The sequence below is a fragment of the Cetorhinus maximus genome, chromosome 21, assembly GCF_964194155.1.
Source record: "Cetorhinus maximus chromosome 21, sCetMax3.hap1.1, whole genome shotgun sequence".
NCBI classification, from domain to species: Eukaryota; Metazoa; Chordata; class Chondrichthyes; order Lamniformes; family Cetorhinidae; genus Cetorhinus; species Cetorhinus maximus.
The window spans coordinates 30,978,315-30,993,064 of record NC_135899.1 but is presented as its reverse complement, the minus strand read 5'-3'; the positions used below and the strand labels follow the sequence as shown (position 1 = coordinate 30,993,064).

The following is a 14,750-nucleotide window of genomic DNA, read 5'->3' as shown; positions in this document are numbered from 1 at the left end:
ATTGCGGAGGCACTGGCCATAATTTTTCATCTTCCATAGACTCAGGGGTGGTGCCAGAGGACTGGAGAATGGCAAATCTTCAAAAAAGGGTGTAAGGACCAGTCAGTTTAACTTCGATGCTGGGGAAATTTCTAGAAACAATAAATCAGGATAAAGTGTCATGTGGAGAAATGCAGGTTAATTAAAGAAAGATCGCATGAATTTCTTAAGGGAAAATCATGTTTAGCTAGCCTGCTTGAGTTTTTCGAACCGATAACAAAGAGGATTGATGAGGGCAATGATGTTGATGTGGTGAACACGGGTTCCAAAAGGCATTTGATACAGTTCCACATGAGTTACTCCCAGGAGAATCTAATGATACAACTTTCAATCCCTCCTATTTCAATCCCAACAATCTGTCCCTCAGTCACTTACTCTGAGCTGTTGTGTAGGTCACACTTGGTGAATCTGCAGAAGCAAAATAAATGTCAGTTAGAATGGGGAATAATCCATTCTCAGAGAGTGAGATCACAACAAGTGTGAGGGAATGGAGATTGGGTAAGAAATACTCATTCCCACATTCCCCTCCATCCTTACACTTTATGGAGATCCTGTCGATCTCTCCCATTCCATCGATATTCAGTAGGTGAGGATGTGAGTGTGTGTGGTGGGTTTAATGATCAATATTACACCTGGTCTGGGCTGATCACACAAAGGAAGTTCAGACAGGGAATAAGACGTGTTTATACCTGTGTATCTGTGTGTGGGAATTAAATCAGTTCCATTAAACACAGCGTCCTGTACTCCCAGTACTGGAGATTCCCCCACACTCACTCTGTCCCCTCAGTTCTACATTCACCTCTCTCTCACTCTCCCCTCTCAGTGTCCTGTACTCCCAGTACTGGAGATCCCCCCACACTCACTCTGTCCCCGCAGTTCCACATTCCCCTCTCTCTCACTCTCCCCTCTCAGTGTCCTGTACTCCCAGTACTGGAGATCCCCCCACACTCACTCTGTCCCCGCAGTTCCACATTCCCCTCTCTCTCACTCTCCCCTCTCAGTGTCCTGTACTCCCAGTACTGGAGATTCCCCACACTCACTCTGTCCCCTCAGTTCCACATTCCCCTCTCTCTCACTCTCCCCTCTCAGTGTCCTGTACACCCAGTACTGGAGATCCCCCCAACACTCACTCTGTCCCCTCAGTTCCACATTCCCCTCTCTCTCACTCTCCCCTCTCAGTGTCCTGTATACCCAGTACTGGAGATCCCCCCACACTCACTCTGTCCCCTCAGTTCCACATTCCCCTCTCTCTCACTCTCCCCTCTCAGTGTCCTGTACTCCCAGTACTGGAGATTCCCCCACACTCACTCTGTCCCCTCAGTTCTACATTCCCCTCTCTCTCACTCTCCCCTCTCAGTGTCCTGTCCTCCCAGTACTGGAGATTCCCCCACACTCACTCTGTCCCCTCAGTTCCACATTCACCTCTCTCTCACTCTCCCCTCTCAGTGTCCTGTGCTCCCAGTACTGGAGATTCCCCCACACTCACTCTGTCCCCTCAGTTCCACATTCCGCTCTCTTAGATTCTTACCTCTCCGTTGCCTTTTCCAAATGAACATTTCAATTATCCTGAATATAAAAATTCCTGCGATCACTAATCCTGTTACAATTCCAGGATGCAGGAGTTGTCCACTGTTTTCAGGAATTTCTGAAACACATTTGAATAATATCAGGATTGTCTCTCTGTTCCCGGATCGATTTCCAGATCTGACTGGGGACATTGGCAGGATGTGATAAGATGTATTCCCCAGGGATCTGTACTGGGGCCTCAGCTTTTCACCATCTATATTCATGACTTGGATGCAGGAACAGAGAGTTGTTGATCCAAGTTTACAGATGACACTAAGTTAGGAGACACAGTGAAGGGACATTGACAGCTAGATGAGTGAATTCCATCTGCCGCAGTTATCCCCAATGTGGGGAAGTGTGGGATCATCCACATTAAATCTGGGAAAGACAAAATGGTATATTTTCATCATGTTGAGAGTCTAGGAGCTGTAAAAAATCAGAGATGTGGATGGCCATGTACACAAATCACTAAAAGCGTATTCACTGTTATAAAAAATCAATCAGAAAGGCTAATGGGCTGTTGTCCTTTATCTCAAGGGGGTTTGAACACAAAGTGAGGAAATGATGCTTCAGTTGTACAGAGCTTTTGTCAGACTCCATCTGGAGAATGACATTCAGTTCTGGACACCAAACCTCACATCAGATATACTGGCCTTGGAGGGGGAACAGTGTAGATTCAGCAGAATGATCCCACAGCTCAGAGGATTCAGTTATGAGGACAGGTTCTATAAAGCTGACATGTATTTCCTTGTGTTTAACAGGGTGAATAATGATCTGATGGAGATGTTTAAAATGATAAAGGAACGATAGGGTTGAGAGAGAGAAACTATTTTCTCTGGTGATGGAATCCAGAACAAGAGAGAATCATCTTCAAATTAGAGTGAGGTTATTTAGAAGTGAAATCAGGAAATTCTTTCCACACATTGAGTTAATGTGACTGGATGAGTCATCCTGAGGCCCAGGAGTATTCTTGGGAACCCAGTCTCAAATACTGCCACACCAGCTGGTGGAGTTTAAATTTCAATTTATTTAAAAAATCGTGACTTGAAAACTACCATCGATTGTCACAGAAACCCATTTGGTCACTCATGTCCTTTAGGGAAGGCAATTGGCTGTCCTGACCTGCTCTGATCTATATGTGGCTTCAGACCCAGAGCAATGTGGCTGCCTCTTACCCACCCTCTGAAATGGCCTAGCAAGGCACTCGGCTGGTCAGATCAGTGAAGGATGGGAAACAAATGCTGACCTTGCCAGTGATGGGCACATTCCAGCAAAGAATTCAAATGGGCAGTGGAAATCTGGAACGTTCTCTCACAGATAGACTGTGGATGCTGACGGTCAACTGACTTTGTCAACACTGAGAGGGGAAGATTTTTGTTGTGTAAGAGCAGCGAGAGATAAGGAGCAATAGGGAGTAAATGGAGCTGAGGTACAGATCAGTCAGGATCCCACTGAACGGTGGAGCAGACTCAGTGGTCAGAATGGCCTAGTCCTGTTCATATGTTACACGCACACAAACACACATACACACACGCACACACACACACACACACACACGCACGCACGCGCGCACACATCCAGTACAGTTTGTTACCCCACTGAGACAGCTTGGTCTCTGCCAGGCTGCAGTGTTCAATTTGACAGGAGTATTGTTCCTCAACCACAGCATTTATTTCAATCTCTTTCTGGATCTGATGGGTCCCATCGTGGTTGGGTCGAACCCCCGAGGATAGTGTCTCAGACATTACCTCTCCATCCCTTAGCCAGCTCACCTCGATGTCTACAGGATAAAACCCAGTAACCAGGCAGGAGAGAATGAGCGGCTTGTACTGACTATTGGGATCACTTCTGGAGATGAACACTTCAGGCTGAACTGTAATGGGAAAGGGTGAAAACACAAACAATAGACAGACACTGAATGGAATGGGAGAACGCTTTCATAGACCAGTGAAGTTCGATCACAACATGGGATTAAAATTCCCTTTTCTTTCAAAATGCTCCTTTCCAGCTTCGAAATATCTTTTTAAATTCTGTACACCTATTTCTTCTATACTCCATTTCCAATACTTGTTCCAGGATTCGTCCGAATCCCATTTCTCCTCAGTCTTCACTGCAAAGTGATTGGTTGTGACCCATCTCATTCTGTCTGCCTCTAAACTAATATAATCCTTTCCATCAAATCCAACTCGCATCGATCTCTTCATGGAGCCGTCTTCAGTGACCTCAACAATCTCTATCCATTGGAAAATGTGGATTCCTGTCAGAGAGCAAATGATGATGAATAATCAGTGGACTGGAGGTTTGTAATTATTACACTGAGATAAAAGCAAAATGCTGCGGATGGTGGAAATCTGAAATAGAAACAGAAAACCTGACAAAGGGACAGGAATAGTCATTCTTAACAAGTGTGACTATATCAGCATAATACACCCCATTCTAAATGACAGATCCAAATTGATATCCATTGGACCTGTCGGTCAACATGACCGGAGAGCCCTGCTCGAAAGTAAGCTAAAAAGAAATGCCTGCTGGACTTGTGTAAGAGTGATGAGCTGCCACGTGATATATATTACAGGGCTCATCCTCACGGCTCGCTGTGTCCATGTACGTATGGGGTGCCTAAGACACACAAAAGTGATGTCCCCTACGCACCATCTAATCTATGACTGGCTCCGCACAACATGAATTGGCCAAATGGTTGGGCAAATTGTTACAATCAGTATGGACCAGGTTCTCCACATACATGGTGAGGGACTCCTTTGCATTTGCGATGGCCATACAGGGCTTGTGTATCGATAGCAATGCTGTGTCCATGTGCTCATTTGACATTGCTAGTCTATTCACCAATGTTCCACTTAAGGAAGCCAGAGATATTTGCGATCTAGGACCACCACCATTGCATATTTCTGATGTGTGGATGCTACATTTGCTATATTTAAATCTGCAGTTGCATGTAACAATTTCCTTACCTGTCTTAATGGACTCCATCCTGCTCTCAAATTCACCTTTGAAATGGAGCAGTCAAATGAACTCCCCTTCCTTGACGTACTAGTTGAGAAATCTGTTGTGGGGGGTCTCTACCACGGTCTATCGCAAGCCTACCTTCACTGGTCAATACCCACACTGGGACTCTTGCGGTCCCACACGCTATAAGATTGGCCTTATCGGCAACTTCGTAAATAGAGCTCGAGCCATTTGTTCAGCATGCAAGCTTGATGCTGAAATAGGGCACATTAAAGCATCCTGCAGGATAATGGTTACCCTGATCAGATCATTTCACACTGTATATCACACAAACTCATGGACGGGCCTAAGACTGTCACTTTCAGCATTGAAAAGTGCCCAGTCTACCTCAGGTTACCCTGGAAGGACAAGGTATCTCAAAACGATGAGCAACAGGTGAAGCTAGCTGTTTCACACTGCTACTATGCAGCAGCAACACGAGTGGTATTCACCACTAACAGGATGCTGCCATCAAGCCAACAAGGCATTCTGCCTATCACACAAATGAGTACTGTGGTATATGAATTGTAGTGACCATGTGATGCTCGGTATGTAGGCCATACATCCCAAAGACTGGTGGGTCATATCAAACAGCACGTTCCTTCTGCTGTTCACAACGGGCAAGGTACAGATCATACCCAACCAGCCCGTGCTTGCAAAACTCAAAACCACAGTGTCCAACACTAGATGTGATTCCACGATTGGACAACATTCAGTAAATAATCCTCAGTGTGCTGAGAATTACGCTGACAGTCAATTTAGGATTCTTAGTCAGGGTCGCAGTGTGGCGCATTGGTGTGTACTGAAAGCTACACATATTAACACACAGGGCCCTGTTCTTTGCAGCCGAAAGAATATGTACACACATTATGCATGTTTCAACTCAACAAAATAAGTGACAGCCATTCGCTGACTCATTCCTCAGGGCAATACCTTGACCAATCAGGTTCAAGCTGCCTGGTTTAAATTTCAAACAATGCTTGGCAGTTAACTGTCAGTCACCATCAGTGTGTATTCTCCATGGCAATGTCATTTGCCAACAAATCAGCACTCTCTTCACATAATGTATAAATTGTTGTTTTCCCTCTTATATCGGTATTCTTGCGAGTGCCCTGATGAGTGCAAGACAAAAAGCTTTGACAGGTCTCTTTTTTCACTAATACTCAAGCTCTGTGCTACCAAACGGCTATTTTAAGTTCATTGATGAAGCAGAGGAAGATGGTTGGGCCTAGGACATTGCCCTGAGGAACTCCTGTAGTGATGTCCTGGGGCTGAGATGACGGACCTCAAACTACCACCACCATCTTTCTTTGTGCTAAGTATAACTCCAACCAGTGGAAAGTTTTCCCCCTGATTACCAGTGACTCCAGTTTTGCTAGGGCTCCTTGATTCCACACTCGGTCTAATGCTCCCTTGATGCTAATGGTAGAGTGAGGGATATGCTGGGCCATGAGGTTACAGATTGTTGTTGCTGCTGATGATGGCCTACAGCATCTCCTGGGTGCCCTGTTTTGATTTGCTAGATCTGTTTGAAATCTATCCCATTTGGCACGGTGGTAGTGTCACACAACACGATGGAAGATATCCTCAATGTGAAGACGGGACTTCATCTCCACAGTGACTGTGCGGTGGTCACTCCTGCCGACACTGTCCTGGACAGATGCATCTGTGGCAGGCAGGTTGCTGAAGACAAGGTCAAGTAGGTTTTTCCCTCTTGTTGGTTCCCTCACCACTCGTCACAGATCTGGTCTAGCAGCTATGTCCTTTGAGACTCGGTCAGTAGTGGTGCTACCGAGCCACTCTTGGTGATGGACATTGAAGTCCCCCACCCAGCATACATTCTGTGCCCTTGCCTGACCTCAGTGCTTCCTCCAAGTGGTGTTCAACATGGAGAAGCACTGGTTTATCAACTGAGGGTCATGGGGGCACGAAGTGGTAATCAGCAGGAGGTTTCCTTGCCCAGGTTTGACCTGGTACCTGAATTTCTCTGTAAAATAAACAGTCTCTCCGGAGATTCTAACAAGACTAATACAATCAACTACATGCAGAGCACATGATACTGGTACCGAGTGCACTCATGAACTGAGAACCCACCATGGGTTTGTATTCTGTGTCCTCCAGATTGCACAGGCTAGAACTTTGCAAGAGAAGGTAGAGTTTCTAAAGTGTTCCCAAATCCAAAATCTTGGTGAATGGTGAATCACGGGAAACTCACATTAGGTTAATACAGAATCACATTTCCACTATCTGAGTTACTGTGTAAGTACAAACAGTTAACCTGTCATTGTTTGAGCAGGAACATCGAGGCCTCCTCCCTACACACACATGCTCAATATGTTAATATCTGTGGATTGTTCTCCTCACATTCTCCATCCATGAGTGAGTGCCTCTGTCCTTGATAATCTCAAATATCTCAATCAGGATAGGGAGAGGGGACTGAATAACCCTCCATTTGTACATGATTCATGGTGTCCCACACACTGTACACCCCAGTGTCACAGTCTGCAGTATAGCTATGGCTGGGGACCTGTCCAGCCCTGATCAAACAGGACTATCAATGGATGATTCTACATCTCTGATCTTACCGGATGTCTGGTTTGTATTCTTCATTATTGTATTTAGATTCTCTCCCGCCATGTCTGATTGTTTGTTGCTCAGATCTGTGAGATGTTCCCAGAATTCCACATTGATACCGTCTGCCATGACCTGCAGCCTGGGGATGGTCTGTCGACTATTACTATCACGATAATTAACTTGAACTCCATTGACCAGAGTAACTTTTGAAACCTCAGGAAATCCTGTGATTCCAGAGACTGCCATATATATCGTAGTCAATGAATTGGTGTCTGGAAAACAAAAAAATTAAAGGTAGCTTAATAAACATTTACACACTGTTACGGATAGAGTGAGAGAGAACTGCTGAAATTCCTGTTCCCTTCCCAACTGTCTGTAATCAGTAAGCTTTTGATAAGAAGAGGTGTGTTTTTGTGTGTGTGTGTGTGTATGTGTTTAACGTCTTAGAGTGTGCACAATGTGAATAACCAGCAGCAAGATTCCTGTGGGTTTAAATAAAGGTGGTTGCATGATTAATCATTCACCCTGAAATCTAACGCTACGGCACCAACTCACACATACACACACACAAACACACTCAAGCAAAGTACGGTTGCATAGAATAGTGCACTTTTCCAAGTTTTTAACAAAAGGAATAGTTCATAATTCACATGATTGTCTTGTTTGGGAAAACATGTGTTACAAATCTGATAAAAAGATGTGCTTACTCTTCAAGTGTAGTTTGAATGAATTTAACAGACAAAGTGTAAGGCCACAGTTGTTTTCAGGATTCTCTTGAGGACTTCATGCAGGTCATGAAGCTGGTTGCTTGTAGTCTCAGAATGAAGGAGGCCAGTACGCTGTACTCTTGATCGTAAAGTGATACAGGCACAGAGACCTCACGATGTTATAGCCCCCAGTCCTTAAGGCATAGATGTTCTTGTCCTTTCTACCCTATCTTTCTGCAGACAGCAGATATAGATTAAAAGGAGATAAACGTGACTGCCCTACCATGTGACTTCTCACTGTTCCTTTTTGAAATTGTGGTGGTGTCACCAGGTTAATAAGCCACATTCTGCTTTATTGTTTTAAGACATTCACCCTGAGGAGGTTCAGACGATCACCTTCTTTGTTTCAAAAACAGAAACTCACCAAGGCTCCTTCGACAGCACCTTCCAAACCCACAACCTCCACCATCTAGAAGGACAAGGGCAGCAGACACATGGGAACACCACCACCTGGAAGTTCCCCTCCAAGTCACTCACCATCCTTACTTGGAAATATATCACCGTTCCTTCACTGTCGCTGGGTCAAAATCTTGGAATTCCCTCCCTAACAGCACTCTGGGTGTACCTACACCACATGGACTGCAGCAGTTCAAGAAGGCAGTTCACCACCACCTTCTCAAGCGCAATTAAGGATGGGCAATAAATGCTGGCCCAGCCAGCGACGCCCACATCCCGTGAATAAATAAAACAGAATTGGGAATGCCTTTTGATGATCTCAGATTATTTGTAATTAACAATTTTTCACCTGGGATGTGCCCTATTGTCTCTATTATACAGTGAGTCGGTTTTTAAAGTCACAGGGGAGGTCATCTGACCTTGGACAATCACCTTTGTAGCACAGTGTAGCGCATTGCCCACTTTATATAGGGAAAGTTAATTCCAAAGTATCCACATTGAATAAAGCTCATACTTAAAAGTGAGGAACATGACAAGATAGTGCTGAGCTGACACATCCCGGCCGCACAGAAACAAAAAGGAACCTGGATTACATTTTTTCCCTGGTTTTCCTGGTGAAGCAAGAGAAACATGAACATCTCAAGCCCACACTCTGCTCTCATTCAGGTATCCACACATCCATCTTCCAACTGCTCCAGCTGTCACTGTCTGCAGCAGCCAATCTTTCTGTTTCAGCTTTCAGTTCCTCATTGTCCTTTTTTGGATGAGGTACTCTCTTAATGACTTTCTTTTGGGCCTTGAAGTTTGCCTCTCAAAAGGCTTTAGTTCAGGAACCTTGTGCCTTCTATCCTTTTTCCATTTTGAACTCCCTGTTATGTGTACTCAAACTGTGTTGGATTTTCACTAGCATTTGTTTATAGGAGTTTGGGCATTTTAATACCAATAGACATATTGACGTTCCTCCAGACATACAGCCTGAAGTAGCGGGCAGACAGAGAGACTCTCTGTCATTATGGAAACGGCAGCGAAGGCCTGAATCTGGAAGTCCCGCCCCTGGACCCAGCAGTCATAATTTTCATGGGGGTTGTTAGGTGTTGGGGAATGGGGGTAAGTTCTAAAATGCACACCTGCGATTCACGGAGGCAACTGCACTTGTTAAAGGCTGATGTGATTAGTGGGATGTCCAAAACATGACTGGTGCAATTTAGACCTGGTGGGGGAAAGTCTAAAGCTGCCAGAGTGTTTTGGAGGAGTAGGGTACGCTTTCGGAGAGGTAAGGTACCCCTTTGCATATGATTCCAAGACACCTTTTGGAAGGGTCAGGTGTCCTTTTGGAAAGGTCAGGTGCGCTTTGGGAGAGGTAAGGTGCCCTTTCAAATTTTTAAAAGTAGACATGAATATGCACAAAAAATGCATAAATTCATTGGAACTGTCAAGCTCTAAGGAGCTGGCAAGAGAACTGTCAAGCAAACCATCAAGAGGACTGTGAAGCTGTCAAGGCATTTTAACCTCCTGCCCTTTCAATATTTAAAAAACACTGTCTGCCTTATTAGAAAATGTCAGTTTTTGCCTTTCTCTCTGTTGCCACAAGTCTGTGATGGATCATTACAGGGTTAGTGCTGCATGGCTGATTGCACAGCCTTTCATTATCACAGTGGGGTGCCTGTCAGTTCACAGTTTGATTGACAGCTGCAAGTGGTTATAAACTCTTTGAGGTGAGACGATGAATTCAAATGCCTGTTTTCATAATGGAATAAAGGAAGTTAAATGTAATGAATAGGTTCTTAACAATGGGAGTGTTTTTTTGAAATACCAAATTCATCAATAGACACTCAAAAGCTGTAATCTCAGCATTGGTCCTGAGGACTACCCATAATGGATACTGGGTGGGTTGGCATGGTAGGTAAAAGAGAAAAGGGTGGTGGATGGGGGGCATGGATTGACAAGAGTTGGCATTAGTTGGTACAGGAGTTATAATGGGCCATGGGGAGGTGAGTGAGTGGCATTAGTTGGTACAGAGGGTATGAGGGGTCATAGTGGGGTGAGTGAATGGCATTAGATGGCACAGGGGGTATGAGGGGCCATGGTGGGGTGAGTGAATGGCATTAGTTGGTACAGAGGGTATGAGGGGCCATGGTGGGGTGAGTGAATGGCATTAGTTGGTACAGAGAGTATGAGGGGCCACGGTGGGGTGAGTGAATGGCATTAGTTGGTACAGAGGGTATCAGGGGCCATGGTGGGGCGGAGTGGATGGGTTTCTTCTATAAAGCGCTGGAGCACTGAGGTCGTTCTTTCGACCAGTGGACCTCCACACCTGGCACCTTGCGAACTCTTTCTGGGGTCGCCCACCATGATTCCCATTTTCACCCTCCCGCCAACATCTCCTCCCCTCTACCCCCGGTACCAAAACCCTACCTCCCAGGACACTTTTCTCCAGGTAGGGTTTGTGGAGCAGGGAATTGTCCTGAGCCTGTGGTCATGTCACAGGACTGAAAATTCAGGCCATAGTCTTCAGTGCGTTTTGGGCCATGTGGAAACTCAAGTTCGACTCTTGAGTCCTTGAGGAATAGTGTTTGGGTACTTTCCCTGTCCTTGTTTAGATCCTTAAACACCATTCCTGCCAACCAGACCTCTGGTACATTCCCTTTGACCTCTGCTGCTTTTACCTCAGCTCCTTTACATTCCTCTGCCTTGGCTTCCTTAAATCCTTAAATCCTACTGGCTTTCCTTTAGCCTCTTTCACTTTACTGGCCCTATTGTCCCCTGTTGGGATTTTGGGACCGCCTCAGCCCGCTGCAGCTGCAGAATTTTGCTTCTTCCCCTCAGTTGCTCCATCTCCGTGGGCTGTTCTAGACCCTCTAGAAACAATATCATTCTTCCCCACAAGGCACTGCCCAGCAATAGGCCGACCCCCTGCATTGGGAAGTACAGAAAGACCCCGACCGTCACTACATCGGTGACCAGCTTACTGTGTAGGCAAACGGTAAATAAGGGAAGATGTAAACATTTGCCAGGAAGTCCTTTTACCAACACCGCGATGTTTGTCCTGTGTTCAGGTGACATCTCTGTGTTTGAAGCCAACTGCTAATCCTGAGGACAGTGGTCTCTTTTCCTGGTGCCTGGGATACAAAAGGCATCATTTTCCCTTTATACAAAAAGTTCTTGCAGTCAATGTGGTTCTCACCAATTACGTTTGAGCAGAGGCCTATCACGTTCAAGGCTGCAGACACTGTTCTGACTGTATCGCCTTCTGTTGGCTTTTTTTGGAACGACAACAATATTCCCTCATATTCCCAGACTTCACACACTGAAAACACACTGGTTGTGCCCCTGCTGGTTTACCATCCTGGTTCCTTCTTTTAAAAGTTGGAGACTGCTCTATTTCCCTTCCCTACTCTCCTTTTCACTCATGCCCATTTCTACTTCTTCTGCATCCACTGTCTGAAAGTAAAAAGATGAAATCAAGATACAGACTGGCAGTGGGAGAAAATAAATTTATAATGGAGGACAGGGCTCATGGTCTGAAGTTGTTGAATTCCATGTTGATTCCATAAGGATGGAAAGTGTCTAACTGGAAGATGAGGTGCTGTTCCTACATCGTGTGTTGGGGTTCATTGGAACATCACAGCAGGCTGAGAACAGGAATGCGGGCATGAGAACAGGATGGTGAATTAAAATGGAAACACACCAAAAGGTCAGGATCAGGCTTCTGCACTGCAAAGTGGTCACTCAGTCTGCGTTTGGTCTTGTCAATGTAGAGAAGACCAGATTGTGAGCAGCGAATAGAGTGAACTAAATTGAAAAGAGTGCAATGAATCACTGCTTCACCTGGAAGGAGAGTTTGGGGCCCTGGACAGTGAGGAGAGAGGAGGTAAAGTGGCATGTCAGTCTCCACCCTGCACCCACCCTGCTCTCCGTTACAACTCCTCTTATCCATTCTTGATCTTTTCATTGAGGATTGTCAGCATGATATCAGTCATCATGACCAGGGAACATGTGGTGTGAGTGAAATCCAGGTTGAAATGAAGAGAAACAGGAATATTTGGAAGGATGAAGTGTGATACCATAGTGGGGGAACAGTCACTATATGAACAGTCTGACTGTCAAACAGGGTGATGGACAATCCAGAGCAGGGTCTCCACTGTCCCTCACAGAGCTTTTTAATCACCCCTTTATACAGGGTCAGGAGGATGTTGGTGGTCTGAGATAAACTGGTTTATTCAACCATGAGGGCGTCACAGCTGATCCTGGGGTGGGCTAAACATGGATTATCCTTCTCCTCCCCGTAGTGTTTTGAAGAGTTTAGACCGGGAGTGATGAAACTGTTTTGCTTCTCCCAATCGATGTGAAAATTAAAAGTGTCCATTTGAAGCATTTTCCATTTGCTCCCAGCTTCTCTGCTCTCGGTGTTTCTACATCCTGCTGTCAGGAGAGCTGGACACAAATCCCATCAGAGTCTTACAGACTGTGCTGACTTCAATGGTGTAAAATATCAGGCTGGCTGTATAACAGGCGGCTGATCAAACATCACCCATTTCAAACTCTCACCAAAACATTCCAATTAACCCCAGAGAGAGAGAGAGAGAGTGAGAGTGAGAATGGAGGGCTGAATTCTGTACTTACCGGGAGAGACCCAGGAAATACACAGGGAGATGGAGAAAAGGATCAGCAACATTCTGGGAATCCACTGTCCCTGTTCCAATCAGGGACTGGGAATGAAACACTCTGAGGGAGAAACTAATACTGTTCATAGACTGGGGAGAAACAACACAAACTGTTTATCTCAAGACTTGATCATTTCCTTTTCCCAGAATCAGAGGGTGCATGATTGGATAGTTTCAGAACAATATCGAATGAAATAAATAAACAGTCACTAGTCACCAGTTACCAGGAAGATCAAACACAGACACAGTGAGATTCAGGCTGGGAAACGAGAGTAAAAGCTGAAATTTCAGCAGGAAACAGGATCCGGGTGTGTTTTGGGGTCAGGAAGCTGCCTCCGGTGGGAAAGTGATGAAAGTTCAGATTTTCACAGTGTTGCCCCTGTAAGTGATCTGGAGACAGGTTCCCTGTCCACTTAGAGCCAGTGGGGGTGGGGATGGAGCTGGGTCAGATGAAGTGTGGGACTGATTGACACTCCCCACGACAGACATTACATGGAGGGAGCTCTTGTTGTGGTCACAGACCAGGTGGACATTGAGGGGGTGGATGTCGTTCCTGTTGATGGATCTCACTAGCAGGTCACTGGGCATCTCGATGGCCACCTGGGTACAATGGATGGTGCCCTGAACCAGGGAGAATCCGCCAATGGAGGTGAACCCAATGCCCTCTGTGCCTGTGCCACTGTGTCTGTTATGAAATGCAAGTACTGTCCAGCTGTGGGAAAGAGGGCATCAGTGCCCAGCCAGATGCAGTGGTGGGCAGCTGTTTGTGAGATGTCACTAAGGCCCTCAGCTGATCCAGGGAAGGAGCCAGGAGTGAAGAGGTTAAAGGGCACAGAGACATTGACGGTTACAGGAAGGACCTAGCGGCCATCGCTGTGAGGGTCCAGCTCTTCGGCAACAGAGTGCAGATGTTTGTGACATTCTGCCTGGAGGGTCACAGTCTCCTGTGACCCTGGGTCTCAGTCACCTCCAGGTAGCTCTGTCTCTGCTGGTGAATCCTGTGTAGAGGGTATTATCTCCATGCCCTTCCTGCCCCCTTTCCTCTCCTGTACCCTCCAGCTGTTCAGGGTTTTGCCCGTCCTGCGGAAGGTGTTGTCCCTCTTCACACAATGTCTGACAGTCGTGCCCCCATTGCCAGCTTCAGCCTAACTCCTGTACAGGTGGCTGTCCCATTGTGATTGGCAGTCACACTACAGTCAAACTAACAGGAGGAGAGTGAGGGGAGGGAGACAAACTAACAGGAGGAGAGTGAGGGGAGGGAGACAAACTGACAGGAGGAGAGTGAGGGGAGGGTGTCAAACTTACAGGAGGAGAGTGAGGGGAGGGAGACAAACTAACAGGAGGAGAGAGAGGGGAGGGAGTCAAACTAACAGGAGGAGAGTGAGGGGAGGGTGTCAAACTTACAGGAGGGTAGTGAGGGGAGGGAGTCAAACTAACAGGAAGGGAGTGCAGTGAACAGGCTGAATCGCCCACACTGGGCTCTCTGCATCTGACCCACTCCATGAATCCCCCACACTGGGCTCTCTGCACTCGACCCAAGTCCTGTTCCTCAGTTACCCCTGTGCTCTTTGACCTCCATTGGTTCCCAGTCAAGCAACACCTCAATTTTAAAATTCCAATCTGTCCACAGCCTTGCCCCTCCCTATTTCTGTAATCTCCTCCAGCCCCACATCCCTGTGAGATATCTGTGCTCCTCTAATGCTGACACTGTGAGCATCAGGAATTATAATCACCCACAATG

General features: G+C 46.1%; 1 protein-coding gene and 1 pseudogene across 2 annotated transcripts in view; both read right to left on the bottom strand.

The window, feature by feature from the left end:
• Window positions 1-14,750, bottom strand: part of LOC144695825 (class I histocompatibility antigen, F10 alpha chain-like) — a 211,871-nt pseudogene that overhangs the window by 4,983 nt on the left and 192,138 nt on the right. The window contains exon 6 of the transcript XR_013580020.1: window positions 415-447. The product of XR_013580020.1 is annotated as a class I histocompatibility antigen, F10 alpha chain-like (transcript). The remainder of the gene's footprint in view (window positions 1-414; window positions 448-14,750) is intronic.
• LOC144695835 (class I histocompatibility antigen, F10 alpha chain-like) lies at window positions 2,614-13,153 on the bottom strand. Its single transcript, XM_078566856.1, has 3 exons — window positions 12,969-13,153; window positions 7,194-7,454; window positions 2,614-3,862 (listed from the first exon to the last, which is right to left on the bottom strand). Exons 1-3 carry the CDS (start codon window positions 13,018-13,020, stop codon window positions 3,564-3,566), a joined length of 612 nt encoding a protein of 203 aa, XP_078422982.1. The 5' UTR covers window positions 13,021-13,153; the 3' UTR covers window positions 2,614-3,563.